This window comes from Exophiala bonariae (assembly GCF_035927105.1).
Source record: "Exophiala bonariae strain CCFEE 5792 chromosome Unknown scaffold_1, whole genome shotgun sequence".
In the NCBI taxonomy this organism is placed as follows: Eukaryota; Fungi; Ascomycota; class Eurotiomycetes; order Chaetothyriales; family Herpotrichiellaceae; genus Exophiala; species Exophiala bonariae.
In genome coordinates this window covers 2204359-2226961 of record NW_027042476.1, presented here as the reverse complement: position 1 = coordinate 2226961, position 22603 = coordinate 2204359, and the positions used below count along the sequence as shown (strand labels likewise).

Sequence of the window (22603 nt, the reverse complement as noted above, 5' to 3'; positions counted from 1 at the left end):
TCCCCATCGCCATTTCTATCCACACATCGCCATCCTATTCTTCCGCCTGTCGTGCCTGACCTCCTGGTACGCACAGACTATGACTCGCGGCCGTCTCAACTCGCCATTGCTGCTTCAATAGCCCTCTCAAACCCCCATCCCGACACCTACCAAACGACCTCAAGTTCACACCTCAATTTCAATCACCTCCCATCCACACCACCCTCAGCCTCTGTTCATATCTATATCCACACACACAAGAACCAGGCCTGTCCCTCAACCATCTCATCAGCTGCGGGTCGCCCATCCAACACCCCAACACCCACTTGGCCACTCTCCCTGCGCCGCGCAATCTATTTCCATATCCCCGACCTACCATCAATCCTCCACATGCTCACCCGGTGACATTCTCCCTTCCCACGTCAGCCCACATCTATCCTCACCTGCTATCTCTTGACTGAGTATGGCAGACTATGGTGGTCCCGACCAACGCTACCATGGGTCACGAGCCGCTGGGTACAATGCTCAACCAGACCACCAAAGAGATGCCGCCTTCAACAACATCTTTGGGGGCATGCCCCCTCCAGGTCGTTCTCACACCATGACCACTCAATCCACAAACATGATGTACGACCGTTCCGCCTCCATGACTTCGGCCAACCAACACCCGCATACCATGTCCATGCGGCACGGTCCTGCTCCTCCCATGCGACCCTTGGCTCCCAACTACGACCGTTCAAACGGAATCGCCCCGGGTCAACCATACATGAACGGTTCCGGTCCTAGTCCTGGTCCCAACGGCATGAGACCACCACCGCCCGGCAACCATATGCCTCCTCCTTTCCCTGACAGACGACCATATCCTCCCCCTCAACGGATAGACACGCGCACCGGTGGTCCCATGAACATGCCCATGGGTGGTGCCTACGATCGAAAACCCATCCCCAATCGGATGCCTCCCCCTGCCCTCAACAACGACGCCTACCGTTCTCGATCCATGGTTCGGCCAGGTGAACCCACCATGTACAGGCCTCCTCCAAGTAGTTTTCAGCCAGGAACTGCCGGGGCGTTTAGACAACAACCCTATTCAGCTTCCCCTGGTCCTGGACAACCTCCGGCCTCGAGAACCACCTCTCAAGGGAGACACATCCCAGAACGAGTCGACGATGGTCGCGCCATGTCTATGGGCAATTTTTCCTCCATGGATCGCGATGCTCCCCAACACCTGACCAGCGGGAGGGTGGTCCCTGCCCGTCACCGAGAATCCGAATCAGACCCTTTCGCAGATCAGTTTGCCTCACCCGACAGCTTGGGCTCCTTTTCGTCCACAAACTCACCCGCCTACACCCCCGCCACCAGGTCTCGCCGTCCGAGTGAAGGGAGTACCCCCGCCCGCGCGGTATCCGCCGCTTCTCACGTTTCCAGCGCCTCCACGTCTTCCGACATGACCACCACCCCGGTCAACGGTTCGCGGGCCGACAGCATGAGAAACCGACCCACGGCATCGGCTTCCTCTTCGTCGGGAACAACCACCACGGTCGCTCAGAGGAAGTCTCCCTTGGTCTATCCTGCGCTCCTCTCCCGGGTGGCCAACGTCTTTCAAGAAAGGATCGGGGTGGGCGACCGAAGCAAGAATGACCTCTCCTACAAAAACGCCTTCACTGGTGCCGAGTCGGTCGATTTGATTGCCTACATCATCAAGACCACCGACCGCAATCTCGCACTCTTGCTTGGACGCGCCCTGGACGCCCAAAAGTTCTTCCACGATGTCACCTACGAACATCGACTCAGAGACGCCCCGCACGAGGTCTACCAGTTTAGAGAGACGATGGGAGAAGAGGCTTCCTCCAAGGATGTCAATGGGGTCTTCACCCTGCTCACCGAATGTTATTCCCCCACCTGTACAAAAGATCATCTGTGCTACTCAATCGCCTGTCCAAGACGACTGGAACAACAAGCCAGGTTGAACTTGAGACCTCAACCGGGTCTACGACACTCCAACTCTCGCGGTAGTTTACACGATACGGACGATCAAGAACAGAAGCTGTGGATCAACAGTGTCCCCAAGGAAGTCGCGGAAAAGATCGACGAAAAGGAACGAAAGAGACAAGAAGTCATTTCCGAACTCATGTACACCGAGCGCGACTTTGTCAAGGATCTGGAATACCTGCGCGATTTCTGGATCCGACCTCTCCGTGGATTGAGTCAAAACTCCTCGCCCATCAAGGAAGAGAAACGGGAGAAATTCGTCCGGACCGTCTTTGGCAACATCTCGGAGGTGCTGGGGGTCAATGGGAAGTTCGCCGAGGAGCTCTCCAAGAGGCAGAAAGAGCAACACGTGGTCCACAGCATCGGTGACGTGTTCCTCAAATGGGCCCCCCAATTCGACCCCTTTATCAAGTACGGCGCCAATCAAATGTATGGCAAATACGAATTCGAAAAGGAAAAGAGTGGGAATCCCGTCTTCTCCCGTTTCGTGGACGAGACCGAGAGATTGAAAGAGTCGAGAAAATTGGAGTTGAACGGGTATCTGACCAAGCCCACCACGCGCCTGGCTCGTTATCCTTTGCTGCTGGACAACGTCCTCAAGTACACCAAGGATGACAACCCGGACAAGAAGGACATCCCCAAGGCCATCGCCATCATCAAAGATTTCCTCGCCCGCGTCAACGCCGAGAGTGGCAAGGCGGAGAACCATTTCAACCTGATCCAACTCAACCAACAACTCAAGTGGAATGCGGGAGAGTACACCGATTTGAAATTGACCGAGGAGAATCGGGTCATCCTGACCAAGATGAGTTTCAAAAAGAGTCCGACCGACAACTCCGAGGTCCAGGTCTACTTGTTTGATCATGCCGTCTTGATGTGTCGGGTCAAGACGGTCAACAAGAGAGAGGAACTCCGAGTCTACCGCAAACCTATCCCCTTGGAACTCCTCGTGATTGCGGAAATGGATCAAGTCATACCTCGCCTGGGAATCGCCAAACGCACGTCGTCGAGTCTGATACCCAAGCCGTCCGCCTCCAACACACCGGGTCAAAAAGACATCTACCCGGTGACGTTTCGCCATCTCGGCAAGGGGGCCTACGAGTTGCAACTGTACGCCACTTCCGTCACGCAGAGGAAGAAATTCATCGAGCTGGTCGAGGCACAGCAGAGTAAGTTGAGAGAAAGGAGCAGCAACTTTTACACAAAGACCATCCTCTGTGAGCGTTTTTTCAATGCTCAAAATCGCGTCAACTGTCTGGTCCCGACCGACGGCGGTCGAAAACTCATCTACGGCACCGACAGCGGCGTCTATATCGCCGACCGTTGGCCAAAGGACAAGACCGTCAAACCCAGGAGGATCCTCGAGGCGGCCCAAGTTTCTCAAATAGACACCCTCGAAGAATATCGCCTGTTGTTGGTTCTCTCCAACAAGACCCTCACGTCGTATCCCTTTGAAGCACTGGACCCCAACAATCAAAATCCCTTGGCGACGCGACCGCGGAAGATTCAAGGCCACGCCAATTTCTTCAAGGCCGGCATCGGCCTGGGACGGCACTTGGTCTGTTCGGTCAAGACGTCCGCCTTGTCGACGACCATCAAAGTATACGAACCCATGGACGACCTGACCAAGGGGAAGAAAAAGCCCGCCCTCAGCAAGATGTTTACCAGTGGGCAGGACGCGCTCAAACCTTTCAAGGTAAGGAGAAGAACGTTCCGAATGGTTGCGATGTTGACTGACCCCGTCTAGGAATTTTATATCCCCGCCGAATCCACGTCGGTGCATTATCTCCGTTCGACCCTGTGTGTGGGATGTGCCAGGGGTTTCGAGGTGGTCTCGCTGGAAACCACGGAACGACAGTCCTTACTGGATCAGGCCGACACGTCACTGGATTTTGTGACGCGGCGAGAAAACGTCAAGCCGATCCATATCGAACGCTTGAACGGCGAATTCCTTCTCAACTACTCGGATTTCAGTTTCTTTGTCAACCGCAATGGCTGGCGTGCGAGACAAGATTGGAAAATCACCTGGGAGGGAACACCACAAGCCTTTGCTCTGAACTATCCTTATATCCTCGCATTTGAGCCCAGTTTCATCGAGATTCGACACATCGAGACCAGTGAGTTGATCCATGTGATGACCGGTAAGAATGTGAGAATGTTACATTCAAGTACGAGAGAAGTAAGTTGACCCGTGGAACTCTATTGTTGGCGCTCTACTGACATGGCTTCAGATTCTATATGCATACGAAGATGATGCAGGAGAAGATGTGATAGCCAGTCTTGATTTTTGGCAGATGGCCCCACCGTGAACGACGAAAATCTCCAACATATACCAAACCACATCTGTGGCCGCCACAATTTAGGACTTCAAAAAAGATGATAGACTCACTCGTATTTCCACCTGGGGTCAAAATCGGAGACTCATACAAAATGGAGGGCTTACAATGTCGGAGTTGACGTTGTAAACCAACCAGATACATGATATGATGCACATGAACTCGAACTTCATGGTGGCATACTGTGTAGGCATGGGCATGCACATAACAGTGAGAACACGGGAGGAAACGAGGTCACGGAAATGATCCATATCACGCTGTACCTGCAAAGTGCTTTGAGAGGCAGCTGCGAGCCAAGTTTTCAGATGGGTTTGGGCCAAGCCCGGCCGCGGAGTGGATGAAAGCGCGACCATGAGAGACCTGGCCATGGCCTGGGTGCGCCACAGCGTCCCACGTTTGTGGATTAGAACTCTAGTTTCCAGAGGATTGTACTTTGTACGTTTTAAGAGAGAGAAAGCGAGTCAGCGTGGATGAGCGAGCTGTGAGTAAGCGTGTGTGAACATGGGCGAGCTGTGAACGAAACGAAGCGAGTGAGTATGAGCGTGAGTCCAATGAGCAAATGAGAGCAAGCGAGAGAACGAGAGAGAGAAGATTCCAATTCCAATTCCAATTCCACCTTCAGATCCCACCTTCAAGATCCACGCACGATGTCTCGGTTATGGTCCATGCTTGTTCTTCACGACCTGCAGGGCCCAGCCCGTTTGGTGCCAGTTGCAGTAGAAGAGGTTCACGTTCCCCTCGACCGATAGACCTCTCGACCTAGGTGTTTTGAATGTAATACACATTTTCCCTTCCGCTTCACTCTTCCAAAAACCCCACATGCATCGGTGGCGGTGGGTTGGATCGCATCGAGTGAAGGGGAGAGGGAGAGGGGAGCAAAAAACTGGATGAAGAAAGACTTTCCGACTGGATGGAGGATTCGCGAATCGGACTTGATTTGACCAACGGATGGCAGTTTACTTACTACATGCATACAAACATACATATATACAGTATGGCAGAAGATATATACATCATATGCCGAAGAGAAAAAGAGAATCAAAGATGTCTAGATAGTTCTGGTAAGAGGCTTGAGGGAGATGTTGACTTTGGGGGGGAAGGGGAGGAGGAAGAGCAGGAGGAGGATAATGTTTGATATGTATTTGATAACTGATATCTGGCCATGGAATTTTTTTTGACCAGAGTAGTCTAGCCCTGCCTGCCCTGCCCTGCCCTGCCCTGAGCAGATAGATGGCTCAGAGTAGACGGGAACAGAGAAGGGAAAAAAAGAAAAGCAAGACAAGAAAAACCACAAGAGAGAAGGGGGGCCGCTCGTTTATTGCCCTGCCCGTCTGCCGTCATGATGGAAACAATGCTCCCCCAAAAAAGATCCAACCTGCACAATACACAATACTAGAGTAATATGAAACAGGACAGTAGGACAGGACAGGGGATAAGGGGGCCCTTCCTTGATATATACAACCGCCAAACGCTCACAGTCACAATCACAGGTTTGGACATACACGTGTTCTTTGCTCTCCGGTCTCGCTCTCGCTCTCGATGTCGTTTCCTCATGTGTGATGTGATATGACAGGATATGACGCGCCGTCATACCGAGTCTTGGGATGACTCGGTGGTGTAGCACATTCTCACTCATCGACGGAAAAGGGGTGTGTGAACTATTCCGTGTGGAGACCATGATCGAGATGAAAGAGGGGAGGGAAAGCAGGATTCTCGCTTCCTTTTCCGGACTTGCGCAAAGTCCAAACAATCATCCGTTAAGACTTATTTTCGAACCAAGGGAACATGATCGCCAAGTCAAGAAGCCTTCTCGTCCTCCTCAGCCATCGACTCGAGATTACCCGCGGCCGTGCTGATGCTGGCGGTGCTCCGCGAGCTCTTGTGGCTGCGCGGCTTCTTATCAGAGCCCTCCACACCGGAACCGCCGCTCTTCTTGACGGACCCATTCTGAGTCGGTGTGGCGGAGCGTTCGATGGTCGCGGACGATGTGCTGTTGGAACCTGCGCCTGAACCCGTCGAGTCTTTCTTCACAGCGGGAGGAGGTCGCGCCATGAAGGCCTTGAGTGCCGCTTTGGCCTTTGCCTTTTCTTCCTTCTCTTCGGCGGCTTTCTTGGCCGGGTCTTCTTTGGCCTTTTCCTGCGCATACTGTTTCCACTTCCGCCAGCCGTCGTAGTCGATCAGCGCTTGCATGCAGCCCCATTCGGTGACTTTGCGTTCCATCCAGACGAAGTTGACGGGCTGTGGAGATTGGGACACGTTAGAAAAGCTTTCAGAATCGATGTGCCAGAACATCAACACGACTCACCTTTGTCAAGAAGTCGTTACACCCCGCCGCCAACGCTTCATGTCGATCACTCTGTAAACTGCTGGCGGTCAAGGCGACGATGATGACGGGGCTTTTGAACAGATTTCGATCTGGCAACGCATCGGCCTCGCTGACGGGACCGTTGGTTTTGGGGGCGATTTTCAGACCGTCCTCAATGGGACTTCCACCAAAGACACCGATGCCGTTGACGGCTTCGAGCCGACGGATCTCCTTGGTCGCTTCCAATCCGTTCATGACGGGCAATTGAATGTCCATCAGGACCAAATGGAACCCGCCGGTCCGCCACATGGTGACGGCTTCCTTGCCGTTCATGGCAGACTTCCATCGGACTTTCAGTCTCTTCATGAAGGCTTCCAACAACTTCAGATTGATGACGTTGTCTTCGACGAGCAAGACGTTGATGGGTGGGACCGAGTTGTCCAGCAACATGGCGGGGTTCGGCTTGGAAGACAAGGTGGGATCACCATTGGCGGAACGGGCGACATTGGCGTTCTTCTTCTTCTTCGGCTTCTGGCCTGGATGTGGAGAACCGACTCGATTGGGAGGAGTGAGCGTGGAGGGATGGTCGTTTGGTTGAGCAGGCGGGGTGGGCAGAGGTGGTGCGGAAGGGGCGGGTCCAGCGAGTTGGGATTTTGTTTCTGATAGAAAAGGTCAGTGTGATGGTCACGAGAAAATGAAATTCAACTCGACGAACCTATGACCTGCCCATTGGGCTGAACGGTGTGCATGATGGTCGGACTACTCGTATGCTGCCTTCTGTACACTGGTCGATTCCCATGTCTCCGCGAACCATGTGAACCGGGACTCGGTAAGGGCGGTAACTGGCCCGTGGTCAAGACAGACATGGCATGAGGAAGAGTAGCTTGATGCTGTACGTGGGCCAGATGGGGTGAATGGACCGGCATGGGAGGGAAGTATTCACGGGCATCGTCGGGCGGGCGGTATTGATCGGGATAATAGTAGGAAATTTGATGATTTCCAGCTCGAGGGGAAGCACGCGGAGTGCGACGGGAAGGAACATCGATGAGAAGAGCTTCCTCGACGGTTTGCCCACCCGGGTAATATGCATCGAGGGTTTTTCCTATGGGCTCTTCGGGACCGAGAGTGCGCTCGGTGGTGATGTTTTTATTGGCGGGCTCGCGACTGACGATCTTGAGGGTGATGTCGGGAGAATCGATGCTGCGACCGAGGGAATTGGCATATTTGCGAAGGATGACATCTCGAACACTGTCGATGAGGTCGTCTTCGGGGACTTCAACTCTCGTGGGCGAGGCACCGGGTCGTTTCACCCATATCTTTCTGAACATTGCTGGAAGACTTTCATGACTGTCGGGACCCGGCTGAGAGATGACGGGGACGTTGGGAGTGGAGGGACGTTGGACGACGAGGAGTGGAGGAGGTGGAGGGGGAGGTGTTGATGAAGCGATGGTGTCGGTGGTGGTGGTTGAGAGTTGGGTCGAGTGGCGAATGGCAGTGGTGGAAGAAATATTGGAGTCGGCGCAGGCGGAGGAGGCGGGAGTTGAGGCAGATTCGGAGGGTGTGGGAAAAGCTGGAGTGGTAGTTGGAGGTGTAGGTGTGGTAGGTGTCGGTGTCGGTAAAGGTGTGGCTTGTGCAGAAGAAAGGGTGGAAGGACTAGCAGCGGCAGTATTACTAGTGCCACTACCACTGGTGGTCGGAACGTGGGTGTTGGATTCAGGTAGAATAGGCGACGTCGATGGTGAGGAGGGAGGCTTCAAGTTTGAATTGGGCAGAGGGTCATGATGATGCTCTGCTCCGGTCTCTATCTCCGCTCCTGGCACATGTTGATGGTTGACATGTCCGACTCGACGGTCACGTTCTGAATCACGATCGAGATCAGGATCGCCCGACTTCCAGCGCGAGTCGAGACTGGATCTCTTGGTGGTGGATTTGCTACGACCACGACGGTGAAGGTTGAGATTTGCCAGGGTGGAGAGAGTAGGCAGACTAAAACCCAGGCCACCGAGAGGACTTTGAGTCGGCTTGGGGGAGTCTTGTCCTCGTCTGTCGTCGCTGTCGCGTTCCTTTTCTTTGGCGGTGCTGCTACTGAGACTTCGGAATAGAGGGATGCGCGGACGGGATCGGCTGGTTGAGGGCATGCCTAGAGGGATGCCATAGGGGGTGTCTGCTTGGGCAGTGTCTGCCGGATGGAGGAAGAGACAGATACTCAAGGCCACAACAACAAGAGGGATCAAGAGGAAAGGGTCCAGGCTTTCTACCATGGATTAAGAAAAGGGAGTTTAAAATGCAAGTTGGTATACAGTAATGGTACATGAGTAAATAGCTAGGAGTCAAAAGTTTAGTTTCGACCTGTTGGCCGCCCGTGCCAGTAGTGGCCCCAAGAAGAGTACGAGACGAGTCCATTTTTTCTCGAAGCCGACTATCTGATAGGAAGAACAAGGTGCAGAAGTATCTACAGAACCAATTGGCAACGGGAAAAGACCATCCCCAAACAATCCTATTCAATTATAGTTAGTAGTGACAGCAAACACGTACAGGACAAACAGGAAAGTCTGGTATGGACGGTAGCTAAACCAGCATTGCGAGTAACTGCTCAATAATAACGAGTCTCGACCACCCGAGGCCCCGTCAAGAAGCCCCCGACCATCCGAGCGGTTGCAGCAAGTCTGACTCGCGGGCTAGGGCTAAAGCAAAACCCCCAGGCTCCGCCATCCATCACCAATCGAAGCCCATTAGCAGCTTGTTATATACCAGGAATGGGCATTGATTTACTTGTTTCACCAATCCACAGCTCTGTCTGCTCCAACTCCACGAACAGGTCGTGCCATGGAAGTTGCCCGGCTTCATCCTCGTCTTCGTCCTCCCTTGCTCGCTCACCTGTCTATTTCTCTCCTCTCTCCTCTCCCCTCTGGACGGAGATATCTCCCGGGAAGCAGTAGCCAAAGTACTCCGTATTCCGCCTAAAGCAAAATCCACTTTTCGAAACCGCGCTCGGTAATCTTGAATCCTCAAGTACGCATTTCTCCCACCACATTCAAGGTTTCCCATTTCCCATATCCCAGTTTCCCACCCCCGTCGCGCGGCTCGCGCTCATTTATCCAGGTGCCAGTAATTTTAAAAATCATGGTTGTGATGGATTGTATTTGTTTATTGCCCGGAGCCTTCCACGGTCGGGCCACGCACGGCCGACTCCCATTTCATCTTCAAAGTTGCTGACTGTACCATGAGTCTCCGGCTGGGCGTTGCTGACTGGATGATTTTATAGATACCTGGGTACTTAGGGATCCATATCTGGAGACGCGTGTTTATCTCCATGTGGATGACACATTCACACTCTCTCACACTCAATCTACACAGGAGAATAATCAATGAAATACAGGCACTGTAGATAGATGCAACAAAGTCCACATTCCATAATCCATATCGCTCTAAACGAAATGATGATGTTGATGATGATACCTATTCGTCCCTGCCTGTCCAATATCCGGTGTCACGTGTCAAATCCACCACCAATCCAATCCATTCCATTCCCTTTCATGCCTGGACGTCTCAATGTACCGATACCAAGTATCATGCAAACGCTGTCTTCTTGCTCTGCCTCTGGCATGTGATGAGACGCCAGCCCATCTCAAGCCCAAACCTAAACCCAAACCTCGTCAAAGAGCTTCAATAACTTCCGATAATGACTGACTGGTGTAATGTGATAGACTGTAAAAATTCCGGCTGGGTGCAAATGTGTGCAAAGAAATGACCTCTCAGAGTTCTTGATTCCGACCCGCAGCCCCAGAATCACTCAAGGCCTTGTTGGCCTGGCTCTCCGCAACCCATCGACTCATCCGCCGCCCCCCTGCCACGTATCATGCCCATGGTCCTGTTTCCTCCCAAATTCTCATCAACACCACGACGCGATACACACGGCGACTGTCCCTCTCAAGTTCTGTTGATTGACTGACTGCTCGCAAATGTTGTCATGAAAAAAAGAGGGAAAATCCAAAACACAAACGCCTCCTACCATGAAGCGAAAAAGTCGCATTTGTGGTAAAATGTGACCCTCCCTCAGACCCCTGTGCTGCCCTGACTCGTTTGCTTGCTGAATGGGGAATCTCGTGCTGGAATGTGATCAAGCCAAAGGAAAAGAGAAACCCGAAAGAAAAAAAAGACACCAAGGCGGCCCCCAAAAATGCAACGCAATGACTGCCCATGAAACCCAATGTCATCAAGGACCGGTCCCTCGTTCATCCGAGGACAACCCATCTCAACTCCCATCGATGAGTTCAATGTGCCGCTCGTGATTTATCGATCCCGTCTCATGAACTAATGGGGAGAATCGCAAAATGAAACATAGACATATATACCGAGATGTGATGCACTCGTCTGCTTTCCGAGTGCCATTAACTTCGTCTCCATGTCCGACATGACAACCAGTCTTGTCCTCGTCAATCTTTACCAACCAAGCATGTAATCAGGATAATTACCTCCGGCCGAAGGCCCACCAGGCCCATGATTTAGAGGTATTCCACGCATGCCCATGCCTTGGTTGATGAATTGCCCACTCGGGACCGGTCCCTGTCCTGGACCGGGCCCAACTCCATTCAGAGCCGCATGGAGTCCAGGTGGCATGGACAATCCAGGTGGCGGTCCACTGGTCGACGCATAGTTGCCTGGAGAGCCAGCATTGGAGAAGCCATTGATGCCGACTGGTCCCGCAGCACTCAATGGCGTGACAGGATTGGCACTGCCTGGTTGACCGGCTCGAACGCCCAAGGGATTCTTGGAGAAACTCAATCGAATCCCTCCTTTCACACTGTTGTGCAGCTGCGCACCATACAATTCATTCAACGCCTTGGTCGCGAACGATATGTCTTCAAACTCCACGAAACACATGGGTCCATTTTGTTTCGTCCGAAAGCAGAGCCTTTTGTAACCACGTTGCTTCGAGAACATGGCCTTCAATTCATCTTCCGACGTGTCGATAGGAAGGTTGCCCACGTAAAGGGTGTTGCACGGCGGATTCTGATCCGCAGGGTTGACTGGAGGATAGTTATGTCGGACGTAGGATGAACCTGCCGCAGAGTACGGTCCATTGGGTGCGGAATTCGGCGAGAACTGGTTGTGGTTACTTCTACCCTGTACCGCAGACCGTGGAGCCGCAAAGTTCTTCGCTCCGCCATTGCTCATACTGGTGTTCAACGACAATGCAGAAAACGCTGCGGTCGGAAGTCGTCCGTTGGGTCCCTTGCGACCCGGACCAGGCCCTCGACCCGCAGAGCTGTTCATAAAAGCCAGAGGGTCTTTCAGGAATTCTCTCGTATCATCGTCACCCCCGTCTTCATCAATGACCTGCTTACCACTGGTGCGAGACCGATCGGCCACTGCGTTGTTGCCAGGTGACTGAGGGGAGAAGATGGTCTGCAGATGTGAATTGGGTTCGGATGATGGATGATCTGGAGGCGACGCAAGCAAAGGAGGAGAGGTCTTTTCAAGCGACTGAAAGGTTCCATTGAAGCGAGAGGATTTCTGAGCATTCGCCAGAAGAGGCGATACGGACTGGGCGAGCTTTCGATTTGCCAGAGGGTCGATGGTGTTGCGTCGGGGCGCTGATGAAATGGGAGGGCCGGCGATCACGTCCACGATCATCTTCGCCTGCCCGGCCGTATTCTGCTTCCCGTTCAGCAGGGCCTGTGCCTCTGCGGCGCCGGTCAGAGACACAAATCGAGCAATGGCAGTGGTGAAGCCGGAATCCTCTTCGTACTCGGTGGGGACAATCTCGGTGTCGTGGAGATCTTTGGCGAACAACAACATGGTTCGAACTGCCTCGGCGGTCGTATTTCGGGGGAGGCGTCGCAACAAGACAGTTGGGAAGGCCATGGTGGTTTCGTTGGCCGAAGACATGCGTCGATCAGCCGACACCGATTCAAATGGTATTGAAGTCGATGATGGTGGATATTGGTTGGATAATGTGGGATGCAGTCGACCCTCTAATGGACTGAAAGCGATTGCGCTCATAATGCTGGGGGCCGGCAGGTCTTCGTAGGTCACGATGATCCCAGGCTTGCCTCTGTCTTTCACAATCGCAATTCCAAAACGGCCCTTGATGGTGATGGTTCCCTGGGTATCTGTGGTTTCAGATAAGACGAAAGGGGACTCAAACTTCCACCCTTTGCAAATGCAAGATCAGCAAACGTGCTACACACAGAAACACCCTCGGGCACCCTGACCCTAGAAGGCTCTGAATCAGATGAGATGATGTAGATGCGTGTAGTTGACAATGATCATAGTAGGGAAAGCGGCAATTGCGAGCTGGGTATCGACGCAAGACTCCGACAAGACCGTTCAAGATGATACTTTAATTCTGAAACGTCGAGGCCGCCAGTGTAGTGATATCCGTGATCCGAAACCACACCAAATGTTGGGCGAAGAAGGTGGTTGAAGAAGTGGTTGATTTCAATAAAAAAGTTGCCAGGTACCTGAAGCAGCCACCCCGACAAGTCTGTCTCCACCAGTAAGGCGTGGATGGTGACAAAGTGATACTCGTAGTAAGCGACGCGAGAAATCAGTGCGACCACTGACCACCAGATTGCAGCAAGTAACAACCATGCAAGGACCACGGAATAGGTGCCGTCGCAAAAGGCGATGCGACAATGGAATGGTTCAAGGTGATAGAAGGCGTGGTGGAAAACGGATGGAAGAGAGGGTGTTGAGAGTCGATCGTTCACGCGAAAAAAGTACCCAAGGCAGGCACGAATGACCCAAGGCAGGTTCGTTCAGGGCCAAAGAGTGGGATAGAGGGACTCGAGAGTCGAGAGGATGCGGAAGATTCTGGCGGCGACGAATGGCGAGTCCGAGTAGCCAGTGGGCAGCGGGCAGCGGGCAAGCCCAGTTGATACTCAAGTCTCCGTCAAGGTTAGTCTGGTGTTGACCTGATAAAGCCGGACGGGGGCCCGTGTTTGGCAATGTGCGAGGATGATCAATCGCGCCAATCCGGGCAGGTTGTGGCTTGCAGGCGGGCCCAAGCACCAAGCTGGAGGCGTAGGGTAGGCAGGGTCAGATACAAATCGCGATTGCGCGGCGACCGGATGGTGGAGTGCGAACGTCCAGGCACTAAACAGGCGGCATGAATGGACAGGACCTGTACTTGATCAGGAACTCCAAGAGAGGGGTGCTGTCTGCACCGTTCACCAATGATGGGTAGAGGTGGGCTAAAGCCAAAGATACTTTGGGGAGTGTTTAATAATGGTGGACACTGGACTTGAACCCGAGGAACGTTCTTTTCACAGTCGCGTGTTTCTCCATCACAAGGCACATGGCAACATGCCCGAATTTGGGAGTGTCCTGTCAGAATAAACCGTGGGATGTCCGTGAAGAAAGAAAGGATGGAGAAGCCTCCCGGATAAAGATTGAAGATTTGAAGTGGGAGGGGAGGGGGCTTGTCTGCTTGGGACGAGTTCGAGATTCGGGAGCCAAACCACCAGTGCCTGGCTAGAATGCAAGGCGTGGCGGCGCAGTAGACTAGGGTTTGTGGAATAGTCCGAAGCAGTCGAGATGAGATGGTAGCTGATGCAGTGGTGATATGATAACATGTGGACTGACCAACTTGAATGCGAAGAAGTATAATGGCCTTGGTTGTTGTGATATATATAAGCCATCGAACTCGACCATGAACTGTCCTCTCTCCCCTTCAACGCACACTGTCGACAATCTGGGTAGGAACCATCAACAAGACCTTGACCGATCAATAAACATCTTGACATATTGCAGCAGTAGTGACCAACTGACAGCCGAGCAGCGCACGCCAGAGGTGATGAGAATTGAGCAAGAGCCCGTCAGATCGGCCCCAAAAGCCCATGCCCACGCTTGCCAGGAGTAACTGGCCGCGCCCATGCCTTGACTGTCCGTAAGTACACACTGCACAGTTCTTACACACCCCCCACCCCGTGGACTGTTGGGGAGGGGGGTGGTTGAAGCAGGCGGGGACATTGTTCTTTCCTGTGAGAGGCTGATAGAGGGCCGAAGCCCCAACTAGCGATAGGATGCACCCACTGCTAGCCCGAGGCGCCCTCGGCCCAGGCTTATTAGGCACAAAGGCAATGGGCTAGCTTCAAAGTGCCAGAACCTTAGTTTTCCTTGCCTGGGGGCCTGCAGGCCCCAAGGGCCGCGGTGCCAGCCAGAGTGGGCTACCCTCCCTCCCGGGAGAACAATCGGAATCGATGATGGGCGGACGCGGGCATGCGACGGTTGAAATAAGGCTGCTGGGCCATGAAGATCGCCATCGCAGCATGAGCTGCTGCTCTCTCTCGGGGTCGCCCTAACCATGCTAACGAGTGGACTGGACGGATAGCAGCCCTCGGCCCAGCATAAGTACTCGTAAAGGGATTCAGAATGATAAGCGTATCAGCGGTTCAAGCATACCGACAGTCAATCCCATGTCTGCCGTTTTGCTGCCCACACCCAACAGACTGCCCAGATGCAGCCCAGTCCAGTCACGACATTTCGAAACTCGCTCCTCAACCCCCCGGTTCATGTGGTTGATCCTTATCGAACAACCCTTGCCATCAGCCTGGGGTTTTTTCAGTTGGAGGGGTGCTCTCGAGTCTCGAGTCTCGAGAGCCATGTCTGCCTCAAGAACTGTACTTTGTTTCTCGCTCCTGACCTCATCAGGAAAAAGGGATCTACGAATACAGAAGTGCGACAACCAGCGGATCCATCCATTTTCAGAAAGATGACTTCTTGATCAAAGGGATCAGGAGCCCTGTTCAAGCACGTTTCCCCTGTCCACCAATGATGCCTCGAATGTGAAACTTCGAACCCAGGTGAACTTATTAGCTTTCGTTCGAATAAGCCGAACCTGTTTGACGGATAATGCCAGTGAGGAACTAACTGGCTTAGTACCCGCTTGCAGCTTCAATGCTTCGTATATCTACCTCGACCCACAATTTTCCATTCAGCTCCCTGCCGTTGTCGCAAGTTGACTGGGCCATCCTTCAAGTGTTGAGCGGGTGCACTGTGCTATCTAGTCCTCAAAACGTCTCGACGGCATTCCCAATAGCTGTCAGAAACTGCACTGCCGTTTTCCTCGCAATTCCCATTGGTCAATGCCTTCGATGGCTAGTCCGCAACAATGCCTGTATTCAGGATGCAAGCATCGTCGGAAACAAGATTCCTGCCAGACCGTCCTCCACCACCACCACTCTACTCGATATACTCGGTAACTACTCGCTACCAAGACTTCTTCCACACTCCAGCATGGTTGCGGAGTTGAACCGAAGTTACGAGTAGTAGGGAAGCAAGGTGAAGCCCAGGATGTTTTCTGCAGCATTTAGCGGCATTGTCCCCAAGTAATCTGGCCAGTCAGCGCCAGAGACTCCAAGCTCATCTCGTCAAATCCAGGCGCGGCGGCGAGGGCGGGTGCCCCAGACTAGCGGTGTGCTGTGTTTCTACCTAAAAGCAAATATATCTGAGAAAGAGCTCCGTGGGCTTGATTCCTCAGCGAGTTGTGCTATCTGGGTCCGTCGAAATCAAGTGTTCCAGACTTTCGGAAAGTAGGAGTAGAGTTGATTATTATGCCTGGAAAACCCTCCAGCAGCTGGGTTGAAAGGGTGTCTCTCCACGGAGGCGAGTACGGGATGCTTCACACGATAGGTTGACGGATGTCACTCTCTGCATATCCGTAGACCTGGGATCTGAGGTGTCGGGGGATCAATGCTAATCCGTACGTGGAAAAGCTTTGGGAAAGGCAAGCCAAACGAAGCTTTCGCCGACCCGACTGAGAGCCCACAGGCCGAAAGATGTGCCCCGAGCTCGAGAGGCCGGAAAAGCAACGGCTTTTGTCGCAAAGCACCAGGGTGTAGGCTGGTCCTTCAGGCCTATCGTTCGCCCCCACGCGCTCTCCCCGCGTACACCACCACAGCTGACCAAATGAACTGAACTTCGAGCCCGGGAACAGTTCTTACCAAAGTGGTGACAAAGTCTTTGGGGGGTCGGTTTGATATCAGGTCCCAATGCCCAAAGCACGATATTCTTCCTGGTCGACTCCAAATCTGCAACGGCTCAGTCACTCGATACTGCCAATCACGCCGGCAGGCGCACCTCGCTCTGCAGTCGCGTCTTACTAACTCTAATGATCATTCTCAACGTGCATGAAGTAGGCCTTTTCGTACTGCTCGTCAGACGACTCGGCGTCAGCCTCGTCTCCGTACTTTTGAAGCATCTGCTCCGCGTGGAAACCGATCTTGTTGCCTTTCTTCTCCTGCATTTCCTGCTTCCCCGTGCTTTCATCGTACGAGGGTAGTTGGTCGGATATGTTCAAGAGATTCTCTCCTCTCAATCGCTTCGGTGACGCCTGCCCGTCCTCATCCCGGCCAGGGCTCGACGTCGACATTGGTGTCAATTCTCGCGCCGAGCTGCTGGATCCATTGGGGTCGATCAAAGGCACATCTTCGAATTCGATCTCGTTATCTCGGTCATCCAAGATGTCCTGATCTGGCTCATTTCCGGCATGTAATTCCTCCGCGAATGCTCGATTGTCGCGATCCACAAAATGTCTCAATGGCATGCTCAACTCGCCTCCTTCATAGGTAAGAGCATCCTCGCTGGCATAAACCAGTAGAACCGAGCTGTGCTCCTTCTTGACCGCAAGCAGAACTTCTTCCTCTGTGACCTTTTGAATGGTATACGGTTTGGGGACATCCAGGTCTGGCGCCTTGGACTTGGTCAGATTGTCAAAGCTCAACCCTGCCGTGAAGCCAAGGTTCTTCGTGGATGCTACGGCCTGGGCTTGAGTAAGAGGTCCCATGGTTGGAGCATTCGCTTGCTGGCTCTGTTGCTGGGCTTGAACCTCATCCTGAACCCAGGCCATCCTCCACCATTGCCCCTGGGAACTGTCGGAACCTCCTTCATCGTCCTCCAGGAGCAAATCAGTGTTGGGGCGGCGCAGGTAGGTGACGTTAGGCTTGGTTGACACTCCTTGAAGTGTGTATTTGTGATGCGGGAGGTTGGGGCTATCTGCAGTTGGGCGAGTCAGTTGCCGTGCAATTTCCTTCATCTTCGCACGTAGATCACTCTTTCGATCCTCGAGCAACTGTCTTTTCTGATCGATGCGATCGATGATGCGACGCAACTCCAACTCGACTCCTTCAATATCGGGCTGCTCTAGTTGATCATCTGTGAGGCGTGTGGTGGATGATCTGTTTCCGACCGCCTCCACAGATGCCTGAGCAGCAGCGTCAAGGACGTCACGTAACATGAGGACCCTATTGTCTGGTAGTTTGAGCATCTCACATCGATGCTGGATGTTGGTGCATTGTGCGATCTCTCTCAGAAGCAATTGCCTCTGTTTGCGTATTTCTTGGGTGGCATCTTTGCACTCGATCATATATCGGTCGGGGTACCAGACAGGGTCCAGGCTCAGCTCCAGAGGGCCGTGTTTGCCCTGGGCCGGATCAAAGATTCGGACGGTAAACACCTCGGCAACTTGATCGAACCACACATCATCGATGTTGTTGGGTTCATCGTCCCAGACGGTCAAATCGAGCAAATCGACCAAGGTCTCACCAGGGACTCTGTTCACGGGCGCCTCGACGCACTTGAGAGGCTTCAATTCGGGTTCGACGAGTTCCGCAGAATCCTTGGCCGCGACGGAAACGAACACTTCAGCGACTGAGGACTGAGGTGCGTGACGAACGGCAGCCGACGCCCAGGCGGTCAGGAATCGGACATAATAATCACCACTGGTATGAGAGCTACGAATGGCTTGAAGATCAGCCAACGCATCCACACTGCCATACGCACGGTTGGTGGCGTCCAGAAAGGCCATCAAACACTGCACCTCTGTCAAGAGGTTGCAGTCTTCACGATCAAGTTCGATATCGTTGTCCATGGATAAGGCCTTGGTGTTCTCGTCAGTGGATCCCGCCCACCAGCTTGCATCGTGACCGTAGGTATGGACCTTGAGTGTTCGCGCCAGTAGAGCCTCTCGTGCCAGAGGGATCGAGTGATATATGGTGAGGAGTGGAGCCAAATAGTCCGTCTCTTTCGAGCCCCGGAGGAAAGCAGGTTCGTCGTCCAAACGACGCCTCTTGGTCGGTGGAGGATGATCGATGATCTCTCGGGAGGAAGCAAAGGTGGTGAGCGCCCAGTTGTTCGGCTCATAGTAGTCACGTTTCGCCGGCCCAAAATGGGAACCGGCACCAGTGATACCGTTCTCCTGGGCCGGTAGAGTGGACCGCATAGACTCGGTGATGGCACGTTGAATGTTGGGGTCTTCCAGTTCTTCTTGTTCCCTAAGGCTCAAACCGGTGCTGGCCATGGCTAGTTTGCCCATCAGTATAGCCCTTCTTTTGAATACAGTGGTGTCAACGTACCTGCGGCATGATTGTTTGAGTAATCGATCCTCGGTCTAGAGTTGTCGACCCTGGAGGGCGGGCGAGACATGGGAGGGGCTGCGCCCATGCTGGCATCGTCGGCGACTATGTTAAAGGCTCCAAGTCAACATCAGTGTCACAAATTGCAAACGGCTTAACGACGGTCCATCAGCTTACATGGCATGCTGTCCGTGTAATTGTCCCATTGACTCGCAAGAGGCTACAACACATGGATCAATACCCAACCCCTCAACGGGAACGTCCTTCTCTAAGGGTCACTTACAGCCTCTCGCAGGGAGCCCACTGGATCTTCAAAGTAGGCGTTGACGGCGGCATTGGGATCGTTGTTATTTTTCTAAAGCAAGAGATGCACGTATTAGTCTGTATGGTCCCGGAAACGGGACTGGTCATGTTTCTCACCCGAAGCAGAACTCTGGCACTTGATTCATCCACCTGTGTGATGCCACAGACCTGAGACAACTGGTCTGGGGTAGGCTGCGCGCCAGCCATGGTTATAAGAGTCGGCAGGACCGGAATACCTTGGGATCAATCGAGATGGTATAGGGGGCGGCTCTGATGAAGGTGGAATGGCGGAGAAATCTTATTGAGACGAGTTGGATGGGGAGGTGCAGTTACAGTGGCAGTTGCAGGCAGGTGCTATGTCATGGTAGCCTTTTGGAGAAGGAGCGGAGTGGAGTCCCAGCAAACATTCAAGACATCACTTGCAATGGTCACAAGGGGACAGCAGGAGTTGTTGCGGAGTGATGTAGTTGTTCGCTGATGCTCGTTATGGTCACCAAGGCTATTTTTTAGAAGATCAATTTCTCAATCTGATCACTCTTGGGACAGGTTGGTCAAGCTGGTGGTCGCCATGGTCGGTTCCTGGTCGACACTTCCCCGCAAATATATTCCCAAATATTATGGTTCGTAGATCAAACAAGCCATGTGAACGACCAGACCGTCTGCTCTCTCGTGATACATGGATTTTAACAACTTCATTCAGATTCAGTGCTGACTGTGCTCCTCAAACGATATACCTCATGCCGGCATACGGCTACCTTTATCTTTGACTTGAATTCATCATGACTCTGTTCCTCCATATTCCCCTTGTGGTATCTTAAATCTCAACCATATTTCCATAGCTTGTTTGAAATCACAAACATGACAGTAGCGTACCACTTTGTAAATGACGTCTAGTTGATTAGTCGATGCAACCATATCATATCCATCCATAGGTTCAGGCTGTGCCCAGTAGCCAAACATCTTCGTCCCGTTGTCGTCCATGACCTAGAACGACGCAAAAGCCTCCTCCCACTCATCGCGTAATTCGTCGGTATATCGTCCTCTCCCACCCTCACTTTCCTCCCCTTCGACCGGGTCCGGGTATTCATCAAAGTTCCCGGCGTCGCCTACCCATTCCACGCGGGGAATAATGGGACCTCTTCTTCTCCGGTAATATATCTCATCCCAGTCGATCCCGTCAAAGAAATAATGATCCATCACTCGTTTACTACCACCTGCAATGTGACCAAGCCGCTGGGTGGGGTCGATCTTGCAGAGGGCGAGGATGAAATCTCGTGCGGCTCGGGGGATATGGAGACTCTGTCGTTGACCGTGGTGAGAGGGATGTGCGGTGGGAAAGCGAATATGACCAGCAACAATCTGCTCATATATCCTCATGGGGTTCTGATCCCAGAACGGCGGCTGTCCGATCAACATCTCATACACCAGAATACCGAGTGCCCACCAATCCACCGCCGTCCCGTGCCCGGTGTTGCGAATGACCTCGGGGGCGAGATATTCGGGTGTGCCACACAGGGTGTATGTCACTCCGGCACCACTTGCTTGTGGCTCCAAATGTTCGCTCTCGGGTTTCGCTCCTCCGGGCGACTGCTCTTGTTGACCCGGCGGTAGGTATTTGGCGAAACCAAAGTCCACCAATTTCAAATGCCCGTCCACGTCCAGTAGGATGTTCTCGGGTTTCAAATCACGATAGGCGACAAACTGGACCTCATGGAGGTAAGCCAAGATGAGGGTGATCTCGGCGGCGTAGAATTGCACGGTGGAAAAGGGAAATCGCCGCGCCCGTCTGAGATAGGAAAAGATCTCTCCTCCTGGGGTGTAGTCCAACAGCATATAGAGCGACGTATCATCGGAGAAGGAGGTAATCAACGTGGTGATGAAAGGATGGCCTGCCACCGCTGCCAGGACGTCTCTCTCATTGCGGACGTGCTCGACTTGCTTCAATTTTATGACATCGACCTTTTTCAACACCTTGAGCGCAAACACTTTGTCTCTGTCTTGGGGGAGGGGCTTCGCAAAACGACATAGCCACACGCGGGCAAATGTTCCTGCGACGACAGAGGCGTGGTTAGTAAAAATGACAGATGAGGAGGGGAGGAGCCTACCGGTGCCCAATGTTCGCATCAAGTCAAAGTCGGTCACTTTGAGGTGTTTTGAGGAACGACCGACCTGTTTGTCTTCGGGGTTTTTGGAGATGTCCTCTGGAGACAGGACGTCTTTGGATTTGGAGACATCGGCCTGTTTGAGAACCAGGTCCTTCTCATATTGGCGGCTGGGATGTGGGTGAGAGGCGCTTCTCGCATTGTTGGGGTTGCTGGTGCGCAGGTATGATTGTCTATGACCTTGAGCAGAGGCAGCACGCGGCGGCGGCTGTTGCTGCGACGGCTGGAGTGTCGCTGTGCTCATCGGAGCAGCCAATTCGCATCTTCTCAGACTAAAAGCCGTGGAGGCTGAGGTTCATGTCGAACGGCGAGCTGAGCCCATGTGAAGGATGCGCAAGTCACAGGTCAGTCAGTGGTGGTGAGATGCAGTGCGGTGGGTTGATTGAGATGGTGGGACGACGGGGCTGGTTTGGATGAAGCAAAGTACGAGATGCGCAAATCCTTGGTAGGGAGCAGGATCAAGTTACGGGATTCAGAAGAGGTTTGGGAGTCTAGAGAGAGATTGTCTTGTTCTGGAGTCTGCAGAGCCTGAGGGTGGCAGCGGGAACTAAAACTGGTGGACTACCTGTACGACTGGACCGCTGCTGCCGCTGCCACAGCCACAAATTCGATTCACGACAAAAAGAGATGGAAACGGGTGCTCAATCCAAGTGGAGCTCGAAACAGGGGCAAGGCATGACGACAACTTGACAGAGGGACAAATCGAGGTCTGAGTTGGAACAATAACGAGTAGCGAGTAGCGAGCAGGAGGAGGGGAATAGAGGGGGAGAGGGGGAGAGGAAACGCTTAGTAGCCCTGAGGTTATAGGCCTAGTAGGTGGGTGCACCCTCGTGGCTTTGGGCATCGGGCTTCGATTCAGGCATGGGCTGCAGCCTGTAGCGTCCATAGCCTGTCATCTCCAACCTCAGGCTGTGGGCAGGATCACGATCACGATCACGATCAGGCTCAGATTTCAGTCAAGGCCTCGGGGCCCCTCGGCCTGCTGAAAGAGGGGCCTTGGGCGCGTGGCGGGAACTGTAGTGTGTCCAGATGGAAACACGCCATCGCCAACTGGCAATTCGCAACGCAATCTTGACTGGACCTTAGGCGCAAACCTCAATCTCCATTTTCTGGCTGTCTACGAGGTGCTGCTGCATGACATCGCATCGGGGTTGAACAAGACGGAAAAAG

General features: G+C 53.2%; 5 protein-coding genes across 5 annotated transcripts; 1 reads left to right on the top strand and 4 right to left on the bottom strand.

The window, feature by feature from the left end:
* Positions 1-442: 442 nt before the first annotated feature.
* LTR84_000784 (uncharacterized protein) lies at positions 443-4277 on the top strand (the record flags this gene model as incomplete). Its single annotated transcript, XM_064844414.1, has 3 exons — positions 443-3664; positions 3716-4147; positions 4200-4277. The coding sequence occupies 3 exons, from the start codon at positions 443-445 to the stop codon at positions 4275-4277; spliced, it is 3732 nt and encodes a 1243-aa protein (XP_064712274.1).
* Positions 4278-6101: 1824 nt separating this feature from the next.
* LTR84_000783 (uncharacterized protein) lies at positions 6102-8870 on the bottom strand (the record flags this gene model as incomplete). The annotated part of the gene is made up of 3 exons (XM_064844413.1): positions 6102-6542; positions 6610-7268; positions 7325-8870. The coding sequence occupies 3 exons, from the start codon at positions 8868-8870 to the stop codon at positions 6102-6104; spliced, it is 2646 nt and encodes an 881-aa protein (XP_064712273.1).
* Positions 8871-11052: 2182 nt separating this feature from the next.
* LTR84_000782 (uncharacterized protein) lies at positions 11053-12615 on the bottom strand (the record flags this gene model as incomplete). The annotated part of the gene is made up of 1 exon (XM_064844412.1): positions 11053-12615. The coding sequence occupies one exon, from the start codon at positions 12613-12615 to the stop codon at positions 11053-11055; it is 1563 nt and encodes a 520-aa protein (XP_064712272.1).
* A 4108-nt stretch (positions 12616-16723) lies between these two features.
* On the bottom strand, positions 16724-19478 carry LTR84_000781 (uncharacterized protein; the record flags this gene model as incomplete). The annotated part of the gene is made up of 5 exons (XM_064844411.1): positions 16724-18915; positions 18969-19085; positions 19146-19188; positions 19252-19323; positions 19389-19478. 5 exons carry the CDS (start codon positions 19476-19478, stop codon positions 16724-16726), a joined length of 2514 nt encoding a protein of 837 aa, XP_064712271.1.
* A 777-nt stretch (positions 19479-20255) lies between these two features.
* Positions 20256-21677, bottom strand: LTR84_000780 (uncharacterized protein; the record flags this gene model as incomplete). The annotated part of the gene is made up of 2 exons (XM_064844410.1): positions 20256-21319; positions 21377-21677. 2 exons carry the CDS (start codon positions 21675-21677, stop codon positions 20256-20258), a joined length of 1365 nt encoding a protein of 454 aa, XP_064712270.1.
* Positions 21678-22603: the final 926 nt, after the last annotated feature.